This window comes from Opisthocomus hoazin, chromosome 6 (genome assembly GCF_030867145.1).
Source record: "Opisthocomus hoazin isolate bOpiHoa1 chromosome 6, bOpiHoa1.hap1, whole genome shotgun sequence".
NCBI classification, from domain to species: Eukaryota; Metazoa; Chordata; class Aves; order Opisthocomiformes; family Opisthocomidae; genus Opisthocomus; species Opisthocomus hoazin.
This window is the reverse complement of record NC_134419.1, coordinates 76,756,054-76,773,758: the sequence shown is the minus strand read 5'-3', so window position 1 is coordinate 76,773,758 and position 17,705 is coordinate 76,756,054. Positions and strand designations below refer to the sequence as shown.

The following is a 17,705-nucleotide window of genomic DNA, read 5'->3' as shown; positions in this document are numbered from 1 at the left end:
GTGATTCTGTGTCGCTGCCCCGGGCACGGGGGGTGGGCGCGAGGCGGGGGCCTCTGCCAGGGCACAGGACCGCAGACGGGGAGCAGCAGGGTGAGGTGAAGGCGAGCGCGGGGCGAATCCGCGCATGGAGGCAGGACGGAGCCTGCGCCGGGAAGGGGAGAGCAGGAGCTCAGACGACCGGCCCTCAAGCATGGGCATGGCGAGAAAGAAGGTCACCCTTCTGTCCTTCATGACTGCCCTGAGTTTAATTTGTTAGTACAGCCTCCAGTTGCGTGATCCTGCAGGTTTGTGTGTTATTTCTACTTGTCTTGTAAGCCTGGCAATTTCCTCCTGCCCTTCCTGAACAGGAGGAAGAACTTCTTCCCTCTGAGGGTGACGGAGCCCTGGCCCAGGCTGCCCAGGGAGGCTGTGGAGTCTCCTTCTCTGGAGATATTCCAGACCCACGTGGACGCGGTGCTGTGCAGCCTGCTCTGGGTGACCCTGCTTGGGCAGGGGGTTGGACTGGGTAACCCACAGAGGTCCCTTCCAACCCCTGCCATTCTGTGATTCCTCAGTGCTCCCAGCCTCCTCTGCCTCCCTCTGCACAGCAGAAGCCAAGTGAAGCTCCAGGCTGAGGAGAAGCCGTGGCAGGCCGTGCTGAGCCGACAGAATGCAGGCGAGATGTGTGATGTTGCTGATACGCCATTTTCCTTGCTGTTCTGCTGAAGGGACGGTGCGGCCACAGGATCCGGCCACCGACAGTTGTGTCCCTGGCGGCACCGTGCCGTGGCCAAGGGGGTTCTTGCAGCGGGCGGCTCTCACAGCAGCGATGAAGCTTGCCTGCCTTTCACAGAATCACAGACTGGTCGGGGTTGGAAGGGACCTCTGTGGGTCACCCAGTCCAACCCCCCTGACAAAGCAGGGTCACCCGGAGCAGGCTGCACAGCACCGCGTCCAGGCGGGTCTGGAATATCTCCAGAGAAGGAGACTCCACAGCCTCCCTGGGCAGCCTGGGCCAGGGCTCCGTCACCCTCAGAGGGAAGAAGTTCTTCCTCATGTTCAGACGGAACTTCCTCTGCTTCAGTTTGTGCCCATTGCCCCTTGTCCTGTCACTGGGCACCACTGAAGAGTTTGGCCCCATCCTGCTGACACCCACCCTTGAGATATTTCTAAGGTCCCCTCTCAGCCTTCTCTTCTCCAGGCTGAACAAGCCCAGCTCCCTCAGCCTCTCCTCGTAGGAGAGATGCTCCAGTCCCCTCATCATCCTCGTAGCCCTCCTCTGGACTCTCTCCAGTAGCTCTTCATCTTTCTTGAACTGGGGAGCCCAGAACTGGACACAGTACTCCAGATGGGGCCTCACCTGGGCAGAGTAGAGGGGGAGGAGAACCTCCCTCGACCTGCTGGCCACTCTCCTCTTGATGCACCCCAGGATCCCATTGGCCTTCTTGGCAACCAGGGCACACTGCTGGCTCATGGTCAACTTGTTGTCCCCCAGGACACCCAGGTCCCTCTCCGCAGAGCTGCTTTCCAGCAGGTCCGCCCCAGCCTGTTCATTTAGGAAACAACAACAGAGAGAGTTTAGGTGTAAATTTTTCTGTGCTGCCTGTGGTGGAACAAGAGGTGCAGCAATGCCTCTGAGAAAGCCCAGGCTCAGAAGACCATGGCACGCCTGGCGCCTGGCATCCATCGCTCCCGTGGGAGCATCCCCTTGTATTCCCATGCAAGGAAATGACTTGAAGCATCCCTTGTGCTGCCCAGCCTGCTGCTTGCTCAGCAGTTTTGTGAATATATTCTGTGAATATGGTTAAAAACACTTTAAACAGTACGAGAAGCTAGATAGGTAATGAGGAGGAGCCCTCCTCAGTTGATGGCAGTGTCTTTGGGATCAGCCTGGCTGGGAAGCCAAAGGAGAAGCTGCTGTGGCAGCATGCAAGGTTGCATTGTCCTTTCCTCGTGAAATGTAGAAACTTAACGGGGACACGGCAGTTGTGGTGGCAGATCCAGGATACGGGATGGCAGGGTGTAAAACACGGGTTTCCCACCCCCGTTGAATTCCTCTCAGATGATCCCATGTGCTGCCTCTGCTCCCTGCCATGGCCACTGCACTACCCTGCTGCCTTCGACACCAGCTCCATGAAATTTTAGTGCCCGGCTTTATAGGTTAAAGTTTACACTGACATTTATGAGTCAGTGAAGCTTTCCACACACACCCCGAGAGTGGCAGCCCTGAGATGAACAAGAAGCAAAGAGAAAAAATAATTGCACGGCCAAGTGAACCCAGACATTTTCGGATAGAGTTTTTGCTTTGGGATTTGTCATTATCCAGCAGGAAATCATGTCCTGACATGTCAGTTTGTGCCACCAAAGCCGTCTGTACTTTGCAAAACAGCAGAACTGTTTGCAATGCCAGACAAGTCATTCATATTCTTTGTTTGCTTTCAGGTCCTTTGATATGTCTAATGGCTGATAAATGCCAGCACAGCCACATAATACTTTTCAGTGCTTAATGCATGAGTCTCTGTGCTTTTTGACTTACTGACATATTCAGAGTGGCACCTCTTTGGATGAGGCTTCTCTGGTGCTACCCATAATTCATGTTTCCTTCAGTAATTCCTTGACTACTTGTCTTCCAGTCACTATAGTGTCTGTGTGTGGCCTTGACCCTCCACGTCCCCTCCTTCATCAGTGGGAGCGGGACACCGTCATGGGCACTGATGGCTCCTGGATAGGTCTGAGTCCTTTGATGCTGTAGTTAGTCTTGAAAAGCTTGAATGAGCACCTTGCTGTGATACACCGGCCAGTTGGGATGATGGTTTTCTCTCCCTTTTCCTGTTTCCCATTGATGTTGTGGCCATTCAAGCGAAAAGGAACGGGAACACTTGAGCAACGTACTTGCATTTTCAGGCTGAAGCAGGAAACTCAAGACGAGCTAGGAAATGCCTTTGCTTCTCCAGCAGCCAGTTGGGTTGATTGCTCGTTATTTATTTGTTTGTGGTGGTGTCTGCTGTGTGCTGCATTTTGACCAAGCCTGCATTAAGGAGGGTGCCTGCTCTGAAGAGTTCACAGCACAGGGCACCTGATGGTTAAACCAAAGTTCACATGAGCTGAAAAGGAGCAGACGTCAGCAGCTGCCGCTCGGAGCAAAATCCACGCGTCCTGCAGCAGTCGGGAGACAGCAGGGCCCCAGCGCTGCACGTCCACGCGCGTGTCTGGTGATCGCTCTCAGTTACAGAGCTGGGGAACTCTCCCAGCTGCAGTTGTTGAGCCATCCACTAACAACCCAACAAGCCAAAAGCTGGAGGATTTTGTGCTGGGTTAGTGGTCTGGGCTTCTTGCTGAAGGTCCAGCAGGGTGCGGGCAGGGTGCCTGGGAGCACAATGTGAGCGGAGGTGGGAGAAGGGTGGTAGCACTGGTGGGAGCCAAAAGCTGGCTCATTTTTTTGCGAAGCTGGGAAGGGGTCTATGAAACGAGGGAGGGAGTTTGGGGAAGGAAAGCTTGGTTTCATCATCAACAAAGTTATCTCAGCTGTGGCTGTATGAGGCTGGTTAAGTCATTTCAAGGGTGGACAGAAATTCTGTATTCCACATTTCCACCTGTGGTGGAGGTCAATGCAAACCACATCCAGTAATGTTTGAGTAAGCACACTGTGTAATGCTGCGTTCTCTGGTAAATACAAACTTGGATCTATGGCAAGGGTGCTTTTCACCTGCTCTTTATTTCAGTTTCTCATCTGTAAAAGTGGACTTGATATTCACACTCTCAATTATTCTTTGTGGTGCGCTTTCTTACTGTCGAAAAAAGCCCGACACACAGCCCTCAACAGCAGTGCCCCTGAAAAATGGTGATGGTTCTGGCTTTTCAGCAGTATGTGAACTGTGTGTCCTTGAGGTCTGGACTCATACACCACTGACAGCAGAATACAGGATCGGTTCTCATCCAACAACTACAGTCCGTTCGCACTGAAAAATGGAGGAAACTTGCTCATGGAAGCAGATAGGGAAAATGTATTTAAAAACCACAAGGCACTCAAAAGGCAAGTTGTCCGAGCGACCTGAATTCTGTCGGTCTCTCGTTTTCCAGGTCTCAGCGTTTCGTTAACGTGGTATCGTGTAGGAAATAATCAGTTATAAGACATTGTGGTACACGTAACGCCAGAAAAATTAATTGTTTCCGTGCTCAGCATCTCTCTTCCAACCCGTTGCACGTCTGAGGGGCTCAGGATTGACAGGGCAGCTCTGGAAGGGGGCTGCCTCCAGTTCTTGCTCCTTTGTATAACGTAACAGTGCCCAAAATGAGTGTGTTTGATATTTGGGTGGAGGAATTTTCTCCCATTCTTGCAAATTTGAATGCCAAGTAGCATCTGATAATACTTATTTTTACTGCTTAGAAATAGAATCCTATTATCTCAGGAAATTCTTATCACCACTAGTCATTTGATGAGAAACAATGAGTTAAAGATGATATCAAGTGTGGAAGAAACTGCTTGTCCTGAGTAAAAGTGACTTATTTAGAATAAATATAGTCCTTTTTTTTCCTAGAGGATTTGAGTTTCTTTGTTCCACGAATGCGAAACACGGTACGAGGATTTCCCCCTCACAATAAAGCTTTTTATATCTTTTTTAAGTTTCCACCTCAAAGCACATAAACCGTCATGCTTTTAAGGGAGGGTTGCTTACCACATTTTGCCTAGGGAAAAGGCAGAGTTAGCTTGTCGTGCTCTGCCGTTGCACCCAGTGCTGGTTTATGCTAACTGAAGATCTCTCTGGCTGCTCCTAATATTTGCTCTTCTAAGAGTCCACGTGAAGTTCTTTGGCCTTTATGGAGGTTTCAAAAAATCTCTTTGAATTCACCCAAAAGCTGGATTACACCTCACTTTACGAATGTGGACAGTGAAAGGTGTGCCACCCAGCAGTGCCCTTAATTACCCATTTGCTGATAGAGGCATAGCAGGTTTGGGAATTACTTGTCATTAATAGGTTTTGTGTTGATGTGAAGATTTTTTTAAAATTGGACGGAATCCTATGGATGAAGAGAGTTCAAGCAACCTCAGTAGGTTCACAGACATTATTCAAGCTTATGAACCTTATTCCTTGATTTTCAACCTTTTTGCTGTGCTGAATCAAGAACTCCACAGATTTGTAAGTGGACGTCTTCTGCTCTGTGACGGAGGTCCTGGTAGCTCGTATCTACAGGGATGCTGTTGTCCTTACAGCAAGGAGGCACAGGCTGCTCAAGGAGTCTTCCAGTTCTGTGTAGGTATTTTTCTAGACATCATTTTCTGTGCAGTCTGTCTCCTGTGACATGTCACAGGGAGATGTGCATGACAAGATGCAGGACTTGAGCCAGATACGAAGCCAGCCTGACAAAATCCCCCAGGCATCCGGTAAAGAGTAAGACACATTCAGATAAGGTTACAGAAGAAAATTCATTAATTTGGTGTGCAGCTTTTTTTGTAATAGATACGTGACTCAAGCTGTTGCAAGAAGGGGAGCTGCCCTTTCCCTGAGACTTCAGTATGATATGCACAGAAATAGGGAAAATTACTGCTGTTGTGTTTGCCTTGCGTTGAAGCCCACCTTTATAGTAACTTAATATAACTTTTATGGTCTCTTAATTCTGCCTTGTATTTTTCCATCTTCCCCAGCCTTAAGAGAAGATTCCATGTAACATGCTTTATAACTTCATGTCATTAATTAAGAAACAATTACAGCTGATGACTTCAATACCATCAACCTCATTTTCATCCTTACCACATTTCCCATCTAAATTAACTGGTTTATGGATTAACGTGTTGTCATCGTATCTGGGTTTTTTCTCCTCACTCTAAACCCTCCCCAGCACTTAAAGATTACTCAGGAAAATGGTAACATCCCCGGACTGCGCAACGAGGAGCCGCGTGAAGGGGTCGTTGGCGCGGCAGCCTCGGGGCAGCCCTCTTGGGTTTTCCTTCAAAATACCAGAAATATCTCGTATCTAACTCCGACGTTAGACTTTTTCAAGGGCTGACGGCGTTTGGATCTAGACCAGACGTTTAGGTTTGGTTCTGATTCTGCTGAATGTTTACTAGTAAATATTGTGACAGGAGTAGGACATCTGGCTATACTAAAATAAAGCTGCAGAGGAACACATTACACGACTCCACTTTTCTATTTTTCGGTATCCACAAACAGATGTAGTGGATGGAAGTGCCAAAACAGTGAAGGTTTTCATTACGCCTTTCATATCTGAGAGCTTTCTTCAAAGAGCAAGTTTCCTACAGTTGGTGGTGCAGATTTGTTGCCTTAAAATTAAATGGCATTGATCATTCCTTACTGGTGCTTTTTTATAGCCCATTAGCTTAACACCATCAATTTGTTTTGTCTTTTTTTTAGATTGTCTTTTTAGTATTTAAAAAAAAAAATAAACACTCTCTGCTGCCATCTAGCACCTCAAAACTTGCTGATAAGCAGCTTCAGTTCACAAAATAGCCTATAGTTATAGACTGACACTCGTTTTTGAGAGAAAATAGTGTCACTGCCCGCTAATGATAACAGGTATTTGGTTGAATCAGCAAATGAACCCGAGCAAGGGGCACGGGGCTGGCAGCTTCGTCCCCGCTGGGGAGCAGCCGTCCCCCACCACCGTCCCCAGCGCTGGGGAGGGACCACAGTAAGAGGTACCTGCAGGTGTGGTCCCTCCGCATTTGGTGCTTTGATTTGATTACTGCAACACAATAACACAATATATCAACCTTTTAAAAACGCAATGCGTAAATCCTTTTTAGCTAAAGTAATATTTCCTCCTGGTTTGTTTTGGTTTTTATCTGTGTTGGGTCTGCAAGGGAAGTACACGTTTCAGGCTCTTGGCATCATCAGGGGAAGGAAGGCAGAGAGACACCCTGAACCCCAGCCTGTTTATCTCTCAGGACGGTGTTACAACCCAGCAGTTAATTATTTTTTATGCAAAGCCCAGACATGCATGGCAGAGTTCAGAATTACAATATATGTTCATTTAACAATGGATTTCTCTACTGCTTTCTGGGACGGATACAATTCCCGTGCTTTTCATTACACATGCTATTTAAATCTTGATCCTGAATTCTTATTAAAAATGATGGGATTTGACCTCAAGGTCTAATACCCAGTTTTGGAGACAAGGTGCTTGATGTGATTTCTAGGGGATTATTTTTAAGAGCATTCGTAGATTAGATCTTTGCAAATAGTTGAGGGATGCGCCCAGTGAACCTTGTCTGCTGGCTTTTAGACTGCCGTTCAGCATCCAGATTGATTTTTATTTGGTAGTCCTTGAAAGTGTGTAGTTTGGTAGCGCAGGGAGACAGCTGATATTTTTATTATCCCTTTGTTGGTGCAGGAATGTGACGGTGCTGTTTCTGCTAACTTTTATTGGCGTCTCCCCGTACTTGAAGGCAAAATTGTTTCTGATTGAAGTTTCCAGAGCTCGTAGGGCTCATTCCAATGGCTCAAAGTGTGTTTTACAGCTGGGCTTCTTGTTTTTAATTGCAAGCATCTTTTAGATGATTGCTAGCTTCCTGTGGTTGTTACTTGCCATTGGGTTTTCATCCCGGACAGCGGGCTTTGCCAGAGGAGCAGGATGACATGAGGTGACAAGTTACCACGTGCTCGGCGGGGTGCTGCTGCCATAAACACAAGGTAATTGGAGGTCGGGTACCCTTCGGTGAAAGGTGGATGGAATGCCTCCAGCCGGAGAGCGGCTGGGATGTGGCAGTGACGTGAGACGCGGCGCTGGCTGGCCGGGATGGCGGGCAGGACCCTGCCTCCTGCGCCGAACTCCCTCCGAGCAGAGACAGGCACGGAAAAGCGGCGGGGAGGCAAGCGGTTAGGTCTGCCCTGGTAACACAAAAGGTCGCTGGAGATTCATTCCGTGAAACGGTTCCGTGCGCCTTCTCAGCCCGACGCCAGCTGGTGGGAGCGGAAGAGGCTTCGCATCCTCTCTCGTCACGGTGGCTTGTGGGATTTTGGGGGGATTCTTGGGGAATTACTCAGAACAGCGCTGCCGTGCTGGGTCGTCCGTTCTGAGAGTAAACGCCTGCTTTATTTGGCGTGGGAGGTGGGCTCCGTTGCTGTGCCTCCGCATTTATTTAGGTACGATACTGACCTTTCATTTTCCATATACATGGGCCCATTTGTAGGTAGGCAGTGGGAACGGCGATTGAGCCCAGTTACAGGTTCCAGTTTGTGCGTAACATCGAGATGCAGCGTGCGCTAGAGCATTCCTGCAGCTTGGAACGCACGTCAGCCAACGGATACGGCACTTTGCTGTCCCGGCGCCGGGGGGGCTGAGTTACAAAGGGACGTAAGCTTTTGGTTTTTTGCTTTAAAATCATCAAAATACAGAGTTACATAAGGCAATGATTGTCTAATAATCGGCTGATCTTAAGAGTGTTTTGTTGTAACACACCAAGCTGGTATTTGAGAGTGTTTTGTTGAAGTTACAAAGCGTCTATGCTTTTGGTTTGGAAATTGGTAAAAGCATGTGGCATGGCTTCAAGCGCTGAGTGCTTTCAGATGCTGTTCTGTTCCTTTGATTACTGAAAATGATTCCGGCACAATCCTGCTAATTTTCTCTTTGTACTCCTCTAATTTCAGGAGACTGTTAGAAAGTCCATCTAGGCAGAGTGCTTATTGCCACTGTGAGAGAGATGTTTGCAGAGCCAAATTTTAGCAAATGCAGTAATTTCCAAGGATTTGGAACATTTTATTCCTGCTTTTCTTCTCCCAATTTTTTTTATTTTTTTTCTTTAATTTGTGTGCACTCGTGTGCACGTGTGCATCAGTCCCGGTGCGGGCTATTCCTTTTCCTCTCCGTAGCATCCATCGTATACCACAGGCTAGTTTTGCACCAGCTCATTTCTGCTTCCCCGGCATCCTGCGAGCTGAAGGTGGGAGGACCACGTTCAGAAAAGGCTTCCCGAGCTGTGGGGGTCATTAGGCACAATCACACGCGGTCCTTGAAAGCCCCGGCAGCGAAGGCGCACGCATTTATCCTACTGGTAGCTTTGTACCTTGTCACCTGAAAACAGATGACAAACACGGATTTATCTTAACACTGTCTGGATGTGATAGGTGTATATTATTATATCCCTCTTGATGGAAAGGGAATCTGCGAGTAAGAAATTACGCAATTTACTCGCTGACAGTGGCAAAGCAAAGTGTAAAGGCCGGGTGTCCTGATACCTGCTCTCTGCAATAACAGGAGATGTATTTGTTCCCTGGAGGATTTTTCACTGCCAGGAGTAGGATGCCTTTACCTTGGAAAGAGAAGTAGCCTTTCCAGTACTGATGCACCTTACAGTTTTTTGCCAGAAATAACATTTGGCGTACTCACTACGTTGCTTCAGTTCTGCTCTCTCCCCAGAGGAAATAATCTGGGAGAAAACATGAACATTTTGCTACATTAAAAATCCTTTTTTCCAATAGAAACAAGACTTAAACTTGTGGTTGGGAAGTATTTTACAATAGCAAAAAGCAAAACTAAAGCCAGTCTGTACTATTTTGTTGCAGAGTATTTTCTCCAGCAACGTGCTTTCAAAATTTGCAATGATATGTTTTAAATTAATCTGAATCAAATTGCACATCCAGCCTCCCCCAGGTCAGTGCCACAGACACCAAAAAATGTTGTTTACACAGTTGTTGCAGCTTTGGCTCCCTGATTTCTTAGCACAGGTTTTATGTGTAAACCAGGCTTTCTTCTCGTGGGAAGAAAACTCCACTTTCTAGCCCTGTGTGAAATACTTGTGTATATCCGCTGCGAGTGGTTTCCAGAACCAGATTTCATGCCACCCGGTTTGGAATGCGGTGTTGAAATGATGCGCCCGCCTTTCTTCTGCTCTGCCGTTACCTTTTTTCCAGAGCAGACTTCTCCTGTAGTTGTATCACAGCAAAATTTACCGTGTGTTAGATCAACTCTAGACTGAAACTCAGAGTATTAAGTCAAAACTGTGCATTTTTTACGTGATCAGAAATACCAAAGTGTTTAATCTCTTGATCAGCTTTTTTTTTTTTTCTTTTGTATGTGGGGTTTTTTTCCCCCCCAGATATCTCTAGAATTAAAAGTTAGACAGAGTTTTCCACCTGTCCTGCAGTCCTTCGTCTCCCCCTCACATCAGGAGTGCGGGTGCTGGTGCCTCCTCCCAAGAAGCGCAGGTGAGATCAGTCACGTTGGGTTGAGCCCCGGTGCCTCGGCGTCCTCTCTTGGCCATTTTTCTCCGGGTCTGAATTCAGAAATAGCTATGGAGTTACGGGACTGTGCATAGACGCTGCTTTTAAGAGTGCCCAGAAAAGAAAAATAAAAGACCCTTACTGTCCAGCCATAAATATTTCGTTCCGATCATTTCTTATTCATTTCTTGGTTCGCTGGGGGTGTAACATTTCCTCTGCTGCCGTGGTGGCATGGGAGGTCGCCCAGCTCCAAGGCTCCTAGGGACATCTCCACCAGCCTCAAGGCTGGCGGCTCTGGGTCCGCAAGGAGAGGACATCTTCCCCATGGCTGCAGGGAACAGTGCGAGTCCTACAGCCCCCGGTCCTGCAGGCCTTTACCTCTGCTTAGCTTGGAGCTCAGGAACGGTTAATGTGCTCCGTTGACGTCAGTGCATATGGGATAAATCGTCCCTGTGCATCAGTGTTCCCAGCGGCAGGTCTGAAGCTGAGGTTTCCTGGCTCGTGCGAAGCGGGCGTGAGAAGAGCACGTCCCTCTGCCCAAGGGCTGCGAGGTTGCGCCTGGGCAAGGCCAGGCTGGTGCAACGGCACATGGGGGGGTTTCGGAGCTCAGGCGTGCGGTGGGGCTGGAGGGGGTCCAGAGATGGGTCTTCTGGTCCTCGTGTGGCCCATGTGTGCGCCGGAGCCAGGCAGGGCACGGCCACCAGTTGCAGATCTGTTGGTTTGGGCGAGGTCCTTTTGTGTGTCCGTCCGTCATGCCACCCAAGGGCTTTTTAAAGCTTTTGGTTCTTTCAGAGGTAGTAAATGTTCAAAGCTCCCCTCTGGCTTCCCTTGCAGTCGTTCAGCATTTTTTAGATTTAATTTCTCTGGGGTGTGGTTTTTTCCATTGTCAACCAGGGCTTAACATGGCGGCAGTGTTCATTAGTGATTTCTTTGAAGACAATGGTGGAAGATGCCCTTGATCTATAGACCAGGATTTTATTATTTTTTCATATACGTTTTTGGTAGCTTTGTTCTGCTGCTTCAGAATAAACAAATGGCACAGATCTCACTGCATCCAGTTGGGAATACATTTTATTCTTTAGCAAAATGTTGTTGTAATAAGATGTTTTTGTTTGTTAAAATGTTTTCTGCTTTAGTTGTAAGCCGCAAATGTGTCTTCCCATTCTGACTCTCACAAAAGAAGAAATTTTCCAGTGTGCCTTAAGTTTGTTAGTTAATTCAATGTGATGCCAATCAGATATTCTCTGAGAATTGCATAAATAATCTTTTGGGGCCCATGTTTTGCATGTCTGTGTAATATCCAACATAATTGTAAAGACTGTGGTTCTTGGGGATGGAATTGGAGGAGTGAATGTTTGAAGAGGATTTATAATATTTACTGCAATAAAGAAATTTAGGGATTACTCAAAGATCCTGTCAGTATTTGGGTCAGAAATACAGCCCAGAGGTATTAGTATGATAGGCAAGTGGAAGCATTAGACTGTATTAGTGATTTAGCTATCATAATAGCACAATAGTCCATCATGTGATGGCCAGTGCACCAAACATTTATTGTGGATTAGCCGGGAAAAATGCGCAAGCTGTCTTGCAAACGGAGCGGGGAAGGTGGCTGTTACTCCTTTTCCTGGGTCCGTCCTGGAAGGGGCACGTTGGAGGCGAAGAAATTTGGGATCGCCACAAAGAAAGGCAAAATCTTTTCCGTCTGACTTTAATTAGAAAAGGAAAATGTTGCTTCACTAGCGGTGGTTAGCACAATAAGTTAACGGTTGACCTGTTCTTCTTTGAAAAGGAACATTTGAGCGTGAGCAGCATGTAATAATTTAGATACATGTTTTGGGGAGCCATTTTAATACCTCCTCTGAAAATAGTGCCTATATAGGGAAATTTTTATTACATTCCCAAATAACAATTTTCTGTGATGTGATTCCATCTAAATCCTTTTGCCTACTCTAAGTGTAAAAAAAGCTTAACCCATATGAATACTGAAATACCGCTAGAGACAAATTGAGTGTTGTCTGATGTTTCTGAATGTTGTCCCATCTCATGTCGTTTTTCCAAAGGAAGCCGGAGGTAATAGGCAAAGGTCTGCGATTCCTTTTTGCTTTGTAAGACCAGGCTTTAGATCCTTTGATCCTCCCCTCCTTTTCCGTGACCTCTGTGAGGGTCTTCAAATTCTACATTCCCGATTACACCTCCACATTTTTCTGTCCTGGGATGACGAAGGGATTTGCATTTTATGATAATAATGTAAAGAATCCTTTTGGAGCCTAGTTAGTACGGCTAATTTGAAACTACAACGAAAAATGTAATTTCCAAAGCAAATTATAATATTCATAAAGTGTTAACCAGATACTTAACTGATTTCTAATCACTCTGGTATTCGTGGGTATCTTGCATTGGCCTTTTTTTAGGCCTGCCTGCTTGCTCCCATTTAATTTGTCCTTAGCCGTGCGCAGTGGATTAGCATTTCATCAGGGCGGATTAAGATTGAGCTGACACCGAAGCTTTCTTTTTTATTTTTACAAGCGCTCGTGTTGGGGACGAGGGGATGCGTGCGCATTGTGTCACCTCGCTGCCAGTTGCTGGTGGGTGCTGGAGCAGACAGGAGCCCTGGGCTAACGAGGAAGGAGACAACCGAAACGGATGAAACGCGTGTTAAAAAAACAACATTAAAAAAAAAAAAAAAAAAGCATTCCCTGGGGAGAAATTGCATTGAGGTTGCCGGCTGGGTCGGCGCGGGAGATTTCATCGGGCTAAAATGATGTCACATGGAGCCGAGGGCTTTAGCGGTTTTATTTAGCTCCTAATCCCCGCGCCGTGCCGGGCCGGTTGTCCATGTGCGCGCCGTCCCCCGCGGCAGGGGATAAAGGCTCCGGGCCGAGCGCGGCCGCACTCTTCTGCGGTGGGACCGTGCGGGAAGGCTCGCTCCCTCCGCCGACCTGGAGCGAGAGCGGGCGGCAGCGGCTGCTTTGCCTGCTAAGGTTTCACAGAATTAATAATTCAGGCAACGCTTTGAAAGGCAAAACCGCCGGTGGGTGGTTTGTGGAGTCCCGGGAGGGCTCAGGCGGAGCTCGGTCTGGTTTTGATGCGCGCCGGAGAAGCGCTGAGAAGGAAGGCACCTCCTCTTCTCCGTTCCGGCGGGAGCAAGCGGCCCGGCGGCGATGCCCATCCCCAGCAAGCACCCCAACATCGGCCGCTCGCAGAGCTGGGACGCTGCCGGCTGGTACGAAGGCAGCTGGGAGAGCGAGAACGCCATCGAGTACCAAAGGCCGCCGGGCCGGAGGAGCTCGCTGACCTACGGCGGCGAGGGCGGCTGGTACGAGCCGCCGCGAGCGAGCGATATCATCTTGCAGGGCGGCGCGGAGCTGAAGCAAGAGGCGTACCCATACCAGGATGCCAGCTTCGCCCCGGGGCCCCTCAGGAAAGGCTCCGTCCCCGACTTCGCCTACTGCGACCGGCAGGCAGCCATGGCGGGCCGGGGCTCCCTGCCGCCCCAGGATTACTACAGCGACCCGTCCCTCTCGGCCAGGTCGCCCAAGGACCCCCGCTGCTACCGTGAGCACCCGCTGAGCCGGCCGCTGGCGCCCGGCAGCCGGCTGTCCTGGGACCAGCCCCCGTGCCGCCCGCCTGCCCCGCCGGAGCCCGCCCGCCTCTACCGAGACCCCAAGATGGCCCCGGATGGGCAGCGGGCACGTGGCAGAGACGTCTCCCCGGCGCGGTACGGCGCTGAGCCCCCCGGCCAGCGGTACGGCGCCGAGCCGCCCGCCTTCCCCGGCAGGCAGGCCTACGGCGACGGGGCGGAGCGGCTCCCCGAGCCGGCGGCGGGCCGGCAGCCGGCTCCCACCTGCCTGGTGGTGGACCCCAGGGGCCCCTACGACAGCTACGAGGCGACGGCGACGGCCGCCCCGTCCCACCCGCCGCTGCCCGCCGCCTTCCCCGGGATGGAGGCGAAGAGGAGCTTCGACCCCGAGTTCGCGGCGCTGCTGCGGGCGGAGGGCGTCTCGGAGAGCACCTTGGCCGCCCTGCTGCAGCAGGGCTTCGACTCCCCGAGCCTGCTGGCCGTGATGGAGGAGAACGACGTCAAGTCCGTGGCGCCCAACCTGGGCCAGGCCCGCGTGCTCTCCCGCATCGCCCACGGCTACAAGGCGGAAATGCAGCTGCAGAGGCAGGAGCGGAGGAGCGGGGCGCCGCGCCCCAGGACCCGCTCCAACAGCTTCAGCCACCGCGGCGAGCTGCCGGGTGACTGCGGGGTGCCCCTCGCCTCGGGGCTCGCCTCGGATGGCCCCGCCGCCCCGCAGCCCCCGCCTCCGCTGCAGCCGCTCTCCCCGAGAGCGGGGGACTTGCACCGCCGGCCGTCCAGCGCCCCGACCCAGCACCTGCTGGAGACCACCGCCTACCCCGCCTCCGCGGGGGCTCCGCAGGGACCACACTTCCTCCCCGCTTCTGGATACGGCACCCCGCTGCCTTGCAACGCGCACCCGCGGCCGGCATCCGCCTACCCTGCTCCGGCCGGCATGGCCATGACCGCGGCCAACCCGCACGCCAGCCCCAAAACAGCCTACCCCACCACCTACACCGTGCCCATGGAGCTGATGAAGAGGGAGCGGACGGCGGTGGCGGCGGCATCACCGGCGCCCAGCCCGCACGGCAGCCCGCAGCTCCTCCGCCGGCCGGGAGCGCCGGGGGACGGCAGCCTGGCACCCGCCGGACCCGGTTTCCCTGCCCAACTCTCCCCGTACCCGAAGCTCAGCAGGCGCACGGGACCCCCCGTCATCGTCTCCACCATGGCATCACCTGAACCAAGTAATTTCCGATGGTCTTAGCCCATACAGTAGTTTAGAACCGCTTTGTTGTTGCGTATTTACCCTCCAAAAAAAAAACCACGGTCAAATATATTGGGGTTTCACACCTGAATATCAGACACTTTCCTCTTTAGAAAGGGAGGCAAATGGGGTTTCTTCGCGGGGCCGCGCTGGCTACGCGGAGCTAAAGATGCTCGTCCTCGCTCTGCAGTGAAATTCCAGATATTTTATTCATTTAGCCAACTTCAGTCAGAAGTGAGCGGTATCTCAGGGAATGCTTTCAGGGTGAATCTTGCCGTTCCTGCGGTTTGTAGAGAAGCAGAGATTAGATCCTGCGCTGGCTGAGCAATTAGGGCTACAGGGTTTGCTGCCGATTGACTTTTTACCGCTGTTACCAGGCGCAAATGTGTTCCTCTGAGGAAATGGTTAGCGTTGTTTTGACTAAATTCATCAGATAGCTAATGGTGTTATTCGAGAATCGACTTACCTTTGGCCATTACCTGAGTCTTTCTTCTTATTATTAATTTGTTGGTTTATCAGGCACACAAAATAACCCCCTTGATTTCCTTCTAGAGATGCCTGCAAGTGAAGTGATATAGCTGTTAAAGTAATAGGTCTGTGCTTAAAACTAAAAGCCTGTCGTTAAGCACCGGAACAATAAAAATGAGTGGTGGCTCCTGTCTTCCCCTTCGAGCAGAGCTCGGGCCCTTGGCTGCTCAGCCGTAGAGCTGGGTGAGCTGAGCAGGCTCCACTCCTCCCCTTCGGAGATGCGCCTTGATGATAACGCTCCCAGCCTGACAGAAGCTAATCCCCAAAACCACACTGCTAAGGACGAGGAAATTTGGCAAATCCACTCATTTGTGGCTCGACTTGTTTGAAAAATGGGGCAAGAAATCCCACAAAACGTTTTTCCCGGTACGGACTCTCCGAGCAGGGAATTTTCTCCCTGTGCGGTGCAGCTGAACTCCCGTGCAAACACGTCTCGAACAATGCGCCGTGGCAGCGTACGTGCACAAAGCTTTACTAGAAGGATACCATTTATAGGCATAGAGACCCTGCCAAACTGGTGATGCCATTCCGCAGGAATCTAAATAAAGAGTGATTTTGTGAGTGGAAATGATAAAGTTGTCAAAACGCAGACGCTTGGCGCACCCCTTTTCCCTGGCTTGCCATAATTGCACAGCTAGGCAGTAGATGCCGTTTCTTTCACGCTTACGCGTCCGTTATGTAGCTGCTGTGATGTATTGCTTTCTAAAATATGCTTAAATATTAGGCAACCCGTTCTGTGTTGACGTGGGTCAGATGTGAAAAGTAGTACATCTACGCAGCTTTTTTAAAGAAGCAGTTTCCCAAAGCCTGAAAATAAAGGTGAGCTGGCGTAAAGCGGGGAACACAAAATACGTTCATTTATTTGCGGTACGTGGGGTTGAGCCGGTGGGTGCCGACGCGGTGAAAGCCCCGGTGCGAGGCAGCGCCGGAGCACGTGCGTTGGGAGCAGCCTCCTGCGCGATGAGAGACGGACCTTTCCTTCCGTGCTTCTCGCACACGAACTGCAAACCCTGTTATCTGAAAAATCTAGGTATTCTCCCTTCCCTTGACAAGAACCACAAGAGGAAGCCAGCAGCGTTTCTGTGCTGCTCAGCTCTCGCTTGCCGCTCGGTCCTCTTTTTTTTTTGTATTTTGCCTACGACCAGCTCATTTGCATGAGGATGACATTTGTTGCTCCAGTAATTTCATCTGATAATGGCCAGCTTGCAAAGCGGATCTGAAAACATATTCCTTAATTATGTGTTGCTAAGCAACGAGAGGGTTTGGCCATAATCACAGAAAGATTATCTGCTCATTGAAGTCCCTGAAAGGTTTAGCTGAAGTAGGACCTGTAAAATTGTCTTCATTTTTATTTATTTCCCCTTTTTGTTTTCCCAATAGCCTGAGAGGTTTTCTTCCTGTTAAACTATCTTTTAACAGTAGAAGCCAAGGTAAGACACACGGCAAATGGAAGGACACGGGTTCAAAAAGGAAGGTTCGTAGATGTTGGAGCCGCGCTGAGGAATTCCTCCTTCAGGAACACCATCGCGAAGGAGTGTTCACACTTACACGCGAGGTGATAAGCGAAGATTACAAATACGTTAAGATGTTTTTAAAACATTGAGCGGAGGACAGAAGCTTGACTAAATCCAGGAAAGTGGTATTTTGCCAGCAGGAAGAGAGAGAACGCGTTTTTAGGAGGGACGAGCCTTCTCCTGGCTGTGGCTTTGGCGGCGGGTACTTGTGTCGCAAGGTGAAAGCAAGTTCAGTATCAAGCCCTGTCGCGAAACGGCTGCAGATATTTTCTGTCGGTGTAGGTTAATGTCTGCTCAGTCAGCGGAGGGTTATAAAACGTGGGTTATAGTCAGCTTTTGAAGCTTGTTATATGGATAGGGGTTTAAAATAGATCATATTGGTTATTTTCGAAGTCTTGTTGGACTCTGTGCTGTGGTCTTTCCGCAGTGAGGTGTTTCTGGATACCCGGTTTGTGATTTTGTGCTGAGCTTGGACACTCTGTGCAGATTCTGTTCAGCTACTGTTTACATGGAGTTTGGGCAGAGGGCTCGCGAGAGGGAGGTGTCTTCTCCTGCCCGGTATTTCTGATGGTAGAGACGGTGACCGGGGCAGGGATACAGGCACGCGCCGCAAGCCTATGGGCCCCTCGCTTCGGTACGGTTAGATAAGGGAAGATCAGCAATGAGCTTTATTGCTGCAACTT

The 17,705-nt window shown here is 50.1% G+C and overlaps 1 protein-coding gene across 4 annotated transcripts in view; it reads left to right on the top strand.

Annotated features, from left to right (window-relative positions):
• The window catches only part of CTBP2 (C-terminal binding protein 2), a 158,783-nt gene that overhangs the window by 90,316 nt on the left and 50,762 nt on the right, over positions 1–17,705 (top strand). Inside the window, exon 1 of one of the 4 annotated variants that reach the window (XM_075423901.1) lies at positions 13,319–14,960. The exons of the other annotated variants lie outside the window; for them this stretch is intronic. Within the exon in view, the coding sequence (XP_075280016.1) occupies positions 13,319–14,960 (1,642 nt within the window). Of the gene's footprint in view, positions 1–13,318; positions 14,961–17,705 lie in introns of those variants that run through there. 4 annotated transcript variants of the gene reach the window in all.